Source organism: Agelaius tricolor, unplaced genomic scaffold (genome assembly GCF_023055355.1).
Source record: "Agelaius tricolor isolate 1412-34295 unplaced genomic scaffold, bAgeTri1.0.p SCAF_7, whole genome shotgun sequence".
Taxonomy (NCBI): Eukaryota; Metazoa; Chordata; class Aves; order Passeriformes; family Icteridae; genus Agelaius; species Agelaius tricolor.
In genome coordinates this window covers 7,728,519-7,742,461 of record NW_027269267.1, presented here as the reverse complement: position 1 = coordinate 7,742,461, position 13,943 = coordinate 7,728,519, and the positions used below count along the sequence as shown (strand labels likewise).

The window sequence follows — 13,943 nt, the reverse complement described above, 5'->3', positions numbered from 1 at the left end:
GCAGGATCACTGCAGAGAACAGCACAGGAAGGCATATGATGATGGATAAAACTTCAATATGTCATTAAGCAAAAGTCTCCTAGCAAATATTTCAATTGCTACAACATACTAAACTTATATAATAGAATCTTTTACACATGAAACTGGCATATTTGAAAAGCTACTGAAAGTTGTGAAATGGAATAAAAGCTCTTTGAAATGTGTACATGCATAACAAATGAGGTACTTGACAATGCTTTCAGAATTCTTAAATTAATTATCTACTGAAAGGCCTTCATGCAAAATTTACACACGTTTCTTTAAATTAAAATGTTAAACATGCACAGAATAAATTGATAATTTATTTCTGCAGCCATAAGGCACATGAGGGCAAAAGAAAATTAGAACAGAACACCCTAAGATCTGTTACAAACACATTGGCTTTGTTTCTGTCAAGGCCTGCACATAGTTTAACCCACTAACACTGTGGTTAAGTAAACAAGACAGGTCATATTCTTTTTTCTTCTGATTAGGGATACACATTAGATTAAAAAATACTAAAATAGTCCATTATCATATAGATGTAAATGAACACTCCTACTTATTACACCTAATTGATTACTGAATTAATGTGCATTAATAACCAGAATATTGCTCTGTACAACACCTGGAAAACACATACAGTGTGGGATAACAATATTGGTTTACACAATTATTCCTTTTCCTAATAGTTTCCTCTAAAATATAAAGGCTTTTGCTCTGAAGGGAAGTTTAGCAGAATGCAACAAATGTAAGAATAATTTTATTAAAGTCTGCAACCCATAAAGGTGCATCTGGGAGCAGGAGTGGGAATGATGGAGAGGATGGAGTTGTCCCTTTGGCATCTGGAGACTGTGGGATCTGCAGGTGTGGATCCACACCAACTTATGCTGCTTTAATTGCTGCTTTACATTCCTCCCAAACACAAACCACAAACTGTTTCTGTTCCCCTGCTCATTCTGGCTCTGGCAGCATGCCTGTTATCCTAAATTCTTTTTGCTAAATGGTTAGTTGGGGATGTTTTTTGGAACAATTTTCTACTAGTTCAGCTGAGGGCAACATTAAAGTGCAGTTCTAGATGAAAGCCAGAACTACAAGGGAGAGGATGAAAGATGGGGAAAAAAGGGATAATGGGACTTCAGCAACTGGCAATTTACCCTGGGATATCACAGATTCACTTGCTGAAATTACTCCTCATCAAAAGTACTTGTTATGGAATTGCAGCTTATTCCTTATGAAAAAATACTTTTCATAGATTTGCAGCAAAAGAATTCTGACAAATGGTATTACATTTATGAGCATATCAGGGAACAGAGATACCTAAAAAAGAAAATTTTCAACTCAATTTTCCTGCCACTTAATTTGATATATGAAATTTCTATATACCACAATAATTTTGTTGATGCTTACTCTGAAAATAATTTATACTTAAAAAATGCTCTTTCTCAACAGCTCTTCATGTTTTAGCAATACTGTGGGCTAATTACACACACAAAAAAGTAAATAAAATGAACCGGTCAGATTTCAAATGAAGCTGAGTAGGGAAAGTCAAATTCTTGATTTTAAGCTGACAATAGTGTATAGCAGTTTTAAGCAAACATGTTTATTTCTCAATTTCTGAACTTCACCTACAGCATAAACAAAAGAAATCCTTCAAATTACTAGAATTCAGCAACTTGAACCAAGTTACAAAGGAGTAACATCTCTGAATTTAGGACAATTTTTGTCCTCAAATCAGATTTGAGAAACAGACACAGTAAGTGTTGATATGTAATACAAACTCAACAGACTGTACAAACTACTGATTTGTTGTAAAATAAAATTAAATGAACACTTATTTTGCAATGAATTCACACATCTTTATCCTAAGAAGGCCTTTGGAAAAAGAAAAAGGAGGATCCCACCTCTGTCTATGTACATCCAAAAGGATTAATTCTTCTTTCCATGTGTAACACAGACCTCCAAAAACCCAGTGAAACTGCCCCATAACTACACTACTCCAAACTGCTGACAGTTTTGAGCACAGTAATGAGGACCAATACTAATTCTTTTGCCAGAGCAGCAGGTTAGAAATACTTATTAATAGGTGTATTGTATGCAATTCCATCCCTTGCAGATTTTGAGAATTTACTGAAGTTTTCTAACACAAAGAATATTAAAAAAAAAAGAAAAAAAGAGAAAAAAAAAAACCTAAACAAGAGTAGGATCTGCTTACCATGAAATGAGGTTGTGTTAAGATACGCTTTAGCTCCTTTGCATCATTGTTCTCTGGGTAACATGAAATTTCTTCCAATACCTGCAAAATAAGCAGGAGAAATGGCCCATAGTAACTTTCTTTTAAAGCTATTGAAGAAACTAAACCCCTCACTGCTCAGTCAGAATATCCACCAATGATTATACACACCAACATTTCTGACACAGGGAAGGGTTTAAGAGAATGTGTCCCTACCCAGCTGCCCCAAGAGAATAAAATACCTTGTTCCAATGCTCTCTCTGAAACATTAAAGCAGAAATTTGAAGGATTTTTGTTTTTTCAATTGACAGCGTCCCTCCAACAGCTAAATACACGGGGACAGGAATGGAGTGCTAACAGGTGACATGCAAGACCTCCACCAGTTGTGCTTTCTTACATGGCTTCAATTTATTAAAACAGAATGAAAAACACTCACAAAATCAAATGTTAAAGACACCAAGTCTAGGTGGGCCATCTGCTACCTCACCTCCAAGCTCCAGATTTTATAAAATCTGAGCCACTTTACCACTGGGGAAGGAGTAAAGAAGCTTTAACTCATTTGCCTGCAACCTGATTATCACACCTTATTTTTCACATATTTTTCGCAGCTAGTTGGACAATGGAAGCAGAGTATTTTGCTTCTGGAAGCCCCCCCAGGATTAACTGACAGCAAATTTTGCAGAACAGGACTTGAGGGCATCTATCAGTGTGACTTTAGCTATTACATAGAGTTTTAAGGTCTTCCTCCTTTAATAGCACAATAAACAGTTTTCCTATTCTGTAACCCCTAACAACTGCATGAATTTTTACTGAAAATGCATAATACAATATGGCTTTGGGTTTTTTACTGCTTGCCATAAATAAGCAAATAACATACTATTTGCAAGGTACAAGAATTAAGAACATCTGTGTCTATCTTTGGTCTTAGTGGGCCACCTTCTCTCCAAGTCTGCTCTTCTTAGACTTATCTATGATAAACTTGGGGTTTTTTTCAATTTAAAAAGCTGACACTTCAAAACACTTCTTTTTGTGACTAAATTGTATAAACATCAGGTTTCTGGTGCAGATAAATAACCTGAACAGGAAAGATTCTGCAATTACCCAGCAGGAATGTTCCTTTTAACACCACTACTGTTGAAGAAAAGGTTAAATTATTAATCTGAGTAATATTCATAATCCTTACACAGATAATGGAATTCTGCAAGTTTATGCAACTTGTTACATAACTTGGGTAAGCAATGGTAATATTCCAGAAATAATTCAGATAATGAGCCAGAATACACATCTTAATGAAGAAAAGCAAGTCACATTTTAAATACAATCAACCTTTCAAAGGAAAAAAACCATACTTTAAAGCCATTACCTCTTTGGCTCTCTGTACAGCATCGCTTGGAGGATTCCTGATTTGTGGCGAAGATTTTGTGTTTATTTTGTCATAAAGCTGAAATAACAAGAAAACAAACTATTGAAATCATATGCTACTTTATATAAAATAATGAGTGTTTACAATAGCCTGCTTATGTTACCAGGATTAGGATGATTGCTAAAACTGCAAAAGTCCCAGATGTTTTGTATACAAAATCTAACAGCCTCGGGTTTTGGCTTTTCATTTTTAAACATTTCCTGATTTGAACAGTGCCATAGATTCAGAGTTCATAGGATGACATGGGAAAGTTCAGGAGGTTAAAGGCTTCTGCAAACCTCCCATGCTTTTGCCACGGATTTACAGAAACTATATTCTTCTACTAGAAGTGACCCTATGAATCTTGAATAAATGCTATAAACTAAACATTCTGCTATAAAATCAAGTTAATCTGCATATCTCGCTTTTCTCAATAAATCAAATATTCTGAGCAGTAATTTAAATAAACCTTGGAAGATGGGAAAATGCTCTTGAAGATAGAACATTACAAAAGCCAAATATTCTGAGAACAGAAAAACAAACTTTCTGAGAATGAGTACTCATAAAAAAGAGTAACCTTATTTTACTAGGATTTTCTGTTAGACAGAAGAATGTCATTGTATTAAAACAGGCTACTGCAAATCTTCCACGTTTATTATTATTTTAAAAAACCCTTTTAAAAACTATTAAACTATGCAAAGCACAACAGAAGAAAGATCTTTCTTCAAGTTTCAAGTTAGAGATAAGACATTATAGGCTCTTCCTCATACAAACCTAACAGACTGTTCCTGTTCTAAAGGAAAAAATGTATACTTAAGAATAAACAGGTACTGTAACAAGCTGTATTTTCAAACAAAATATTTTGGCTTACATTTCAAGTGATATAAAGATGGTCATGTCTGTAATTATTTTCTAATTATGTTAGACTATTTCTTTGATAGCTGAGACAGAAAAAAAGCACAAATAACATTTTTAGGGAATTAGAGACATTTTTATCACAGCAAGGGTGGTGAAACACTGCAACAAGTTGCCCAGGGAAGTTGGGGAATCTCTCAACTTTGGCAACACTCAAAATTTAACTGAAATTCAAAATACTGAATATAAAAAAGCATTCAAAATACAAAGGTGACTCTAAAACCTTCAGCAAACCCTAACACTGCCAAGGATGAGGTGACAAGAAATCACCACTCAGGCTGCTCAGCAAGGAGTGCTCAGGAGCTTCCTCTGGAAGTTCACAGCTCCACTGTTTGGCTCAGAATGGCCTTGGATGTCTGAAAAAGGGAATCCTGCCAGGACACAGCACTGCCTTCTTCTCTTTCTCACACAGCATGAAATACCACTCAGTTTAGATACATAAACTGCCACAAATGCAACCCAACATCACCATCACTTCCCTAGGTGAACAATTTAACAAACATGTTGAACATTTCAAGCCCATACATAAATAAGCACAAAACCAGCAAACAGTGTCACTTCCAAAAACCATTCCCAGCAGGACAGTTACATCACTGTCTTGGGGAAAGAAAAGTAGAAAAGTCAAGCTGAATCAGTTTCTTCCAATGCAACAACTCCAGCTTGTGCTGCCAAAACACCACTAAACTCCACAGTTTAAGCAGCCTTGAAAGCTTTGTGATAAAAGCTTTCTGCTAGCTTGTAGTTCAGGAGACATTTTATTTGTGCACACAATTATTTGTTTTACCTTTTCTTAAATAAATTAATAAAATCTACCCCAACTCCAGCAACTGCAAATTACAAAGTACCACCCTTCTATGCCTGTTAAGAAACAGCACTGAGCACTGTATCCTGACCAAAGCACAGCAGAAAATGCATGACACCCACCATGAATATTACTGAATGTCTTTTTCCTTTTAAAGAGTAATGAAATTACAGAAAGGTTACCTTGAAATCATTTCTATTAGTTATTTCTAGCAAAGGTTGAAAAGCTGTGTTGCTGAAGTTGCTGATTTCCCTCGTTACTGTGACCCAAATCAACCAGCAGTTTACAGAAACAGTTTTTTCCCCACTAACATGGGAGAGTTATCTTCTGAGATTAGGAAGGAGGCAAAAAGAAAATTAGGGAGCAGAGTTCCTCAAAGAATGTTTAGAAAAAAAAAATCAAGGCAAAGTTCAGACTAAACAAGAGTGCATTTATTTTTCCACAGTGCCTTCATGCTGAGGCATGGCACTTAAATTTCATCTTCCAGGATTTCTGCTTACTGAGGTTTGCTTTGAAGGCACCAAACTATCAGAATGAACTCTGAGAGCATTTAAAAGAAAAACCTTCATATTTGCACTAAGGTTTAAGCATGATGTATTACCCAAAGCAAGGGATCTATTAATTGTGGAGCTAGAACATGGCCTCACCCACAGAATGGATGTGGATTTGGTAAATTCACTAGCACGAGGAGATCTCTTCATTTTGAAATGGATGCTCTACAGATACTCTAATTTAAGGTAGTTCATGGATTATTTTTTTTACAACAGGCAATAGGAGCAAAGCTTATAATGTGCATTAATGCACCAGAACTGGTGAAGCAGTCCCACCTCCCTTGCAATCTTTGAAAGAAGACTTTTGCAATATTTTTCAATATTTTTGCACTTCAATACTAGCTACAGCAAAAGCAATTTAGAATTAAGGAATTTACAGCTTGCATAACTAATTTGTGAAAGCATTTGAATGTAAAGGTTTCATTCAGACATTAAAAAGAACATTTGCTCCCTTGGATGTAAGAACCAACACACATTTTACACGAGGGTTTTAAAAAAGTGTATAAGAAAACCTTGAATAACACCTGTTTGTACACATCAGAGATTAAAGTGAACATTAATTACATCTCAGCCAGGCTCTGTATGCTCCCTGTGGTAGAGAACACATTACTTTCTGCAGTTAGCTACAACATTTTCATCACAGAAACCCATCCTGTTCACAATGCTGCCTCCTTTCAGCAACCCTGAAAATCTAAGTTCTACAGGGACCACACCAAGGGTGGTTTCTTGTAGAGAAGAATGAACTGGCTCATTCTTCACTGTCCTCTGCAGAAAACTTTTCTATGTCATAGCAACAGACTTACAGCAGGACAAAATGTGTGTCCTAATCATGGCTTTCTTTTTGCTGGGAGTCTCTATTTTCCAGCAAATAACTCTGTCCCCTCAGCCCAGGAACCCAACCTCTAAGAATTTCACTCTGCAATAAGCATAAACATATAAATTAAAAATTTATAATAATTTTAAAAAAAGTAAAATGCCACAGCATATGTAACTTTTGGCATTTCCAGACTTTTGAATACTTTGTATGTCAGTCTCACTCCTCAGCATCAATTATTCTGCATTTCCTAGAAAGACAATTGAAATTGAAAGCTTGCTCTTGAAAGATTAACAATCCCAACTGATGTATTAACAAACTTGATATAACAAACATACATTGACATTATAGCTAATAAACAGAATAGTACTGCTTATCAAGACCACAAGTTTTGATTTAAATTTTGCACGCTAGAACAAAAAATCTATGAAGAGAATACCCACAAGTTGAGTTGCTATCAGTTCACCAGCTTTTGCAGTGTCAACACTTTTTGTCTTCTGCCTGTACAAAGGGAGCTCCTCTCTTCTGATATTTAAAGCAGACAGCCCAAAGCCTAATCCACAATCAGGCAGTCGAGACAAAACAACAAACTCTTCTGACTAGCTTTTCAGATGTGCAGAAATTCCTTTTTAACCATTTCCTGCAAGAGGAGTCAGAATACTGTTCCAATGCAACAACCCCCATTCAATGTCACACTGAAAAATGTAGGTATTTCACAAGTAGCAGAAATGCAGCTTCACCACCTGGTCTGATCCTGAATGTAATAAAGATCAGATCACACAGTGAAATCAGTAAGTATTTTAGCTGACCAAACCTCAAAGTTCCTGTGAGGCAAGTGAGAAACTTCTTAAAACAAGAACTACTGAACTGCTAGAGCATAAAGCTTCCTGATCATTCAATACAAATACACATTTTGTGGGGATCCAGTTGCAATTCAGACCAGATACTTGGCTGCCAACCTCAAATATTAAACCCCCACATTGAAACATCTAAAAATAATCATTATAGTATGTCCTTATAGATTTCACTTTCTGAACAGATTAACCACAGGCAACACAGTGATATTAGAGGGTTGTTTTTCATCACTTTTAGGTTTTGGGACCATCTAAAAAATTCTCATTTGGAGGTGCTGCCCCTTGCACAGCAGCATTTACTAACAAAGAGGGTTTTTGCTTTGTTACCTCCCACAGCTCCCTGTCCTGGTTCTCCATCCACCCCCGAGGTTTTATGTGTTCAGAGACTGAAAGAAATTCATGACCCACTGAATAAATAATACTCACAAGTAGCAGTATCAAAGAATGGCTAAAATTAAAGGGCCAATTAGATTTATGCTAGATCACATCATTCTTTTTTCTGCCAGTTCTGTTTCACATCTCCTTTTCCATACAAAATATTATAATGTTCCCATGGGTGCTTCTTTTCCTGGGATTCTAAGCTCTCAAGGAAACACATCCCTGAAGCTAATAACTCTTACTGGAAAACACAGAGTAGCAAGGTCACAGCAGAGGCTTTATCTTTGTTTAAAGACAGTTTACTCTTTCCAACCCTCTGTTCTCCACTGTTAAGGACTGTGCATGAAGTTCATTTTTACCATTTCAGCATCAGAGACCTAACATTTGCTTCCCAGCATGATTCTACAGAACATGTTACACTTCCATCCTGTGTCAAAGTCCAAAGCATCTTTCAGACTCTGTTCCTGCTACAGCATTTTGGCTACAGCCCTCCACAGCTTCAAATCTTTTTCTGTGATACTCACTGTAGAAGAGGAGCATAATCAACATCTGCATGCCAGTTCCTCACCCAGTGAAATGCTGAGCAATGCAAACAAAACTAATTCAACAAAAGGGTTCAGGAAGCAGTTTATCAGCTAAAATCAAGATTCCCTAACAGAGTGTTCTCACAGAAGACAGTCTGAAGCAGAACATGAATTCTGTCTGAATAAGTGTTTGTTTCTGTCATGCCCCAGAACTGGCAGCTGCCAACACTGCAGCTTGTTACTGGAAGCACTCAGACTTTCAGTAACCCTGACAAGGGTTATGCAGATCTGAAGTACTCAATTCCTCTGTGCATATTCACATTCAAGCAATACATGAATAATCTTTCCAGTAAAAAATGTTGCAGTAGCAACTGGACCCTGAATTTCAATTTTAAGTTTGATCATTCATTAAGTTTGATTCATTCCGTTCTGTGATAGAACAGAACAGAACAGAAACACATACTCCTCAAATTTTTAGAGGAACTTTTATCTGCAAAAGCTGGCCAACTGTACCTTGTTTTTAGAAGCCACCTATATTCCTACATACTCATTACGTGTCTTCTAGAACAGAGTGACACTTGGTGCTACCTGTATCAGAAATAAACATAAAACCAGATTTTCTTACAACTTTACCTACTACACGTAGGAGAAAATGATGCAAGCTAAACTCAGTCCTATGCAATTTCAGCTTTTACTGGAAGGTGCTTTCCTTTTTTTTTTTAATCATTCCTTATCTGGGCTTCTTCACTTGTTTTGTTATAAACCAAACTGTAACTTTTTTGGAGGTAAGAACAGAAGAGAGAAACTCAACTGGGCAGAACCATTTTTCTCTGAGCATTAGTTCGGTTCCCACTGTGTGTGACTGGCAAACAAGTGCATTGTAGGGAGTGAGAATGACAAACTTCACTGCACAAACCCTGAAATCCTGGCACACCACTGGAGCTAAATGCCAGCTGGAGAATGTTTAACATGTATTAACAGGTTGTTAATGACCACATTTCTGAGGCACAGAAGATAATACCTGCTTCTCAAGGGTCAGTGCCTTGCTATGGGAGAAGAGGGAGATACATGAACTGATCTACTTGAAGAATGGATAGAATTAAATTCCTGACCCTTCAGTGTGTTATACATGACAACAAACTGCCTGTCAGACAGGCAGACAGAGTTGCCAGAAGAGCATCTTAGTAAAACACAAATGATGAAGGTTTATTTTACTGAGGATGAACATAAATGACAGGTGAGAGATATGTTTCCCTTTAGTCAAGGTGGAACCCTGAAATGATTTTAGGCTCCTTTGAGAAGGAAAACACATTCCCCAGCCACAGCCAAAGACTGCATTTACTGGCTTTGTAGTGATCCAAAGGGTAAAAAGGATCCCAGAAAGAAATCCTCTTCACTGCCTTGCCAGGGTCTGTCAGGGGCAATCTGGTGACACAAGAGCTGTAAGGAAAGCACACAGCCCTTCACCTGTGTCAGCAGCAGGGAGAGATGCCCTGTGGCATTAGACATTACCAGTCAATATTTTATCAAGAATCTCTTCCACTGACATATTTGGTATGCTTGGAGACACGAGGGGAACCAGAAGGTTCAGGTAAAGAACACTGAGAAGGTTTTTCATCCTGTTATGTAGCCAAGTGTTGGCAGATCTGCTGTGTATCTTTTGATCAAAACCTTAAAAAGTGAAAATGTATCCAAGTTTAAATTCTCTCAAAAGGTTATAATGCTGTAGCAAAACTGCAGGCAGTCATGAACTGAGGGAAATCACAGAGTTCAGTCTGAAACAAAGACTACACAAATACCTGCAGCTCCACACACTGATACAGTGACAGATCCAAGGACACACTTCTGCTTACATTGGTTCAGACCCCACAGATATTCGGTAATATCTGATTTGTATATTCTATTTCTTTGCAAGGGTTGAAGTTTCTACCTTCGGTGTACAGGAGCTACAAACAAATTTTAGCTCTGTTGTGGAACATATTCCTTTTTAGCAGAGATTATCAAGTGCTATGCACTTACTCTGTAAAATCAAAGCCTTATCACTTCAGAGGCAAAAGAGCCAAGGAAAGGACTCTATATGTACAAAATAAAACTCCAGGTGTGTGCATTTTTTCCCCCACAACTGACTTTTTGAATTGTGCCTCTGGATTTGCTTCACAGTTACCAAGAAAACATTTATTTATTCATTTATTTCAAGTTGTCTCACAGAAATACTGAAAATGAATGGTTATGCTACTCCTCAAAATCACAGCAGACATTATTTTGTTCTGTTTAATTTCAGGTGTCCCTAAATGCCTCATTCATGTATGATGAACCCAGACTCCAGTGTCTGACAGCATTTTATTTCCTTACAAAGTAGGACTCTAACCTAGTAATTTGTCTCCTATTTTAAGGAAAACCCATATTAATACTCATCATAAAAATGTTATTGACTGTAGAAGCTGCAGTTCTCCACCAGTGACAGAAGATGTTGAAGACATGCTAGACAGTACACAGACATAACCAGACTTTATTCTGTTCACACTGCAAATGTTTTAACATCTTTTGCAAAGATGAAATATGCCAAACTAGGATGAGATAAAGGTACTGCTTTGCACATGGCAGTACCAACAAAACCAGCGGAGCAGTTGGAAAACCAATACAATAAAATTCAAAGGTCCCATTTAAAAAAAGCAAAACACTCTCACTCTGGAATGTACCACTAGTAGTGCTGGGAAAAATTTGGGCTTACAGCATTATTTCCCAAGGTACTCTGACATATCAGTGACTTCAAGGACACAAAAATCGCATTATTTCAATAACAGAGTCACTTTTTTTTCTTTTTTACTGCATTGGATATAATTGAAGCTGATCTTAACAAAACCAAGGCAAAGCACTTTTTAGAGATGACACCATGCAGCTGATCAGATAAAAGTAAATGTAAAAGACATTGAGGTGCTAAAGGGAGTTTAGGTAAAGAGTCTGGAACAGAAGTCTAAACAGGGGTGTTTAGTCTGGAGAAAAGGAAGCTCAGAGGAGACCTTATCACTCTATAACTCACTCAGAGGAGGAGCAGGCTGGGGGTTGATCTCCTCTCCCAAGTAACAAGGGGACAGGTCAAGAGCAAATAGCTTTAAGTTGTGCTAGGGAAGGTTTTAGATTAGATATTAGGGAAATTTTTCACAAAAAGGGTTATCAAACTCTGGAACAGGCTGCCTGGTGAAGGGTGCACTTGGCAGTGTTGGGTTTACAGCTGGACTTGATGACCTTAAAAGATTTTTTCTAACCTTAATGATTCAGTAAGCACCAGGAAAAATGACTCCCTCAATACAGAAGGGCTTCATAAAGAGATTTGTTCCATGGACAACACCTTGCTACACCCCACAGAATAAGCTTTGCTCCTGTCTTTCCCCCAGCTTTCAATATGGACTTCAATAACCAAGAACAGGAACTAACAGAGTTGGGTTAGGCCTGAATGGGCTTCATTCCCAAAGCTGTGCCCAAAGTACCTTGTCAGGGTTGGATTCTCACCCTGAGGAAAAAATGCTAATGACCACAAACCTCATTCCAGGGGAATACAGAACCCATAAAACCAGTTAAATCCACAGTAACTAACAAGAACACAGCTCCTCCCATGTTTTGTGATGTGGAGCATACCTTGCACCAGGAGGTGCTAATGCTGGAATTCACAACTATTCTTGTTTCTCCCTGTTCACATGAATTTTCTGCAAGGATATTCTGAGAACAAAAATACACTGCAATGAGATCACCAGCACCCAGAACAGTCAACAGGCCCCAGCCAAGCACCTGAAGGACTGGAAGGAGGAGGCAGAGAGGAAGGACTGAATTCAGACACAGAGCTCTGCCTGTTTATAGACAGCTCTGGCTGTTTATAAATTGCCTTTGGGTTTTCTGAATGCAAACTAAGTGCAGACTGAAGTATCACTCCAAAGTTAAGCTCCAAACACTAAGAAGCTGAAGCATTATTCAAGATTGGCAGCCTGGGTGCTGCAGCATTTCCTTATTTTTGTCATTTCTCAGAGCAGATCCCAAACTCTAGGAGAAACAATAAAACCAAGAATCTGAAGGTTTATAAGGAAAAAATCCCAAACACAACAGGTAGCCCTTATGGTTAAAAAGAAACTTGAACTACACACAACACAAGAAGTGAAGAAAATGTAGAAAGTTAAATAGGAAATTGATCCCCTTTATCTGAAGACATTATCAGTGAAGTTAATTAAATATTTCACAAGTGTCAGGAATACAATGCTATTGTTCTTTGATGTATCAGGGCCTAGTAACTTAAAACCAGACTGAAATAATGGGGATTTTTAGTTCCACATAAAAAAAGAATTTGTGGATTTTGGTGTAAGAGATGTTGGTGCACACAGACACAATGACACACCTTTTACACAGGGGACATGACATCAGGCCAAGAAGAATGGACTAAGTACTAAAATTCCCATTTAAAATACATTATCAAGCTGAATTTCACTTGAGGATTCACCATATCAGTATCAAGCTTATAATTACTCAAAATGACAGAATATTAGTTAAAAAGAAAACAGGTTAAGCATAACAAAGTAACTCTCACAGTGTCATGAGAACTGAGCCAGAATTTTGCACTGTTGCAAAGTGGTGGATACATAAATTTCTCAAAAATTACTCTCAATTAATATAAAAGTAACTGTTGGCTCATATTTGTATTAGCCTTGGGTTTAAGAGACTCACTCACTTATCAGTATTTCATATTATAAAAATGTGGAACAGTGCCTTCTGCTCTGAAGATTAAATATAAAATAAATTCCCCATTTCATTTGTAAGGCAGAGGAACAGGAAGAACAGGAAAACAATGAGAGGATGCTGAGTGGCAAAATGATCCACCAATCCCAGCAGCAGAGAAAATGAAATGCAAAGGTACGATGGAAGATGAAAATGGAAAGGATTTTAGAGAATGATTATGAAATAATGCAGAAGGAATTCCAGGATAGCCTCTGCTTTTTGTGTTCTTTCAGACAGAGCTTCCAGAGGAGTTACCTGTTGGAGAACAAATGCACTGCTCTGGTGGTGATGATCCAGCCCACCTGCTGAAGGAATTCTCCCCAGTTCTCCCTAAGGCTGGGCCATTGCTCTGTCTCCACTGCCTGGGAAAGGAGCTCCCACTGCAGTGTGGGACAGTCCCTCCCACTCCTGGGGCTGAGCACGCTGCCTCTGCTCTGGGATAAAAGCCAGATTTGATTCCCCAAATAGCAAGGTGCCTTCCTGCCAACATAGTTTCTTCTGGGTTGTTTTTTTTTTTTTAACAAATATTTTCCATGTGTTTTTGTCTTACAATGATATGAAATAAAGGACAATTAAAAATATGAAAACAATGTGTTTTAAAAATGATAAAGTAATATTTCACTTAAGCATAACATGCTCTGAGGGATTTTAAGCAAGACATCCATAACACACTTTGTGGTCTGTTTTTGCA

At 37.5% G+C, this 13,943-nt stretch overlaps 1 protein-coding gene across 7 annotated transcripts in view; it reads right to left on the bottom strand.

Annotated features, from left to right (window-relative positions):
* Positions 1-13,943, bottom strand: part of CASK (calcium/calmodulin dependent serine protein kinase) — a 189,106-nt gene that overhangs the window by 35,252 nt on the left and 139,911 nt on the right. For all 7 annotated transcript variants that reach the window (XM_071430281.1, XM_071430280.1, XM_071430284.1 and 4 more), the window contains 2 exons: positions 3,615-3,692; positions 2,234-2,314 (listed from right to left, as the gene is read on the bottom strand). In XM_071430281.1, the coding sequence (XP_071286382.1) occupies positions 2,234-2,314; positions 3,615-3,692 (159 nt within the window). The remainder of the gene's footprint in view (positions 1-2,233; positions 2,315-3,614; positions 3,693-13,943) is intronic.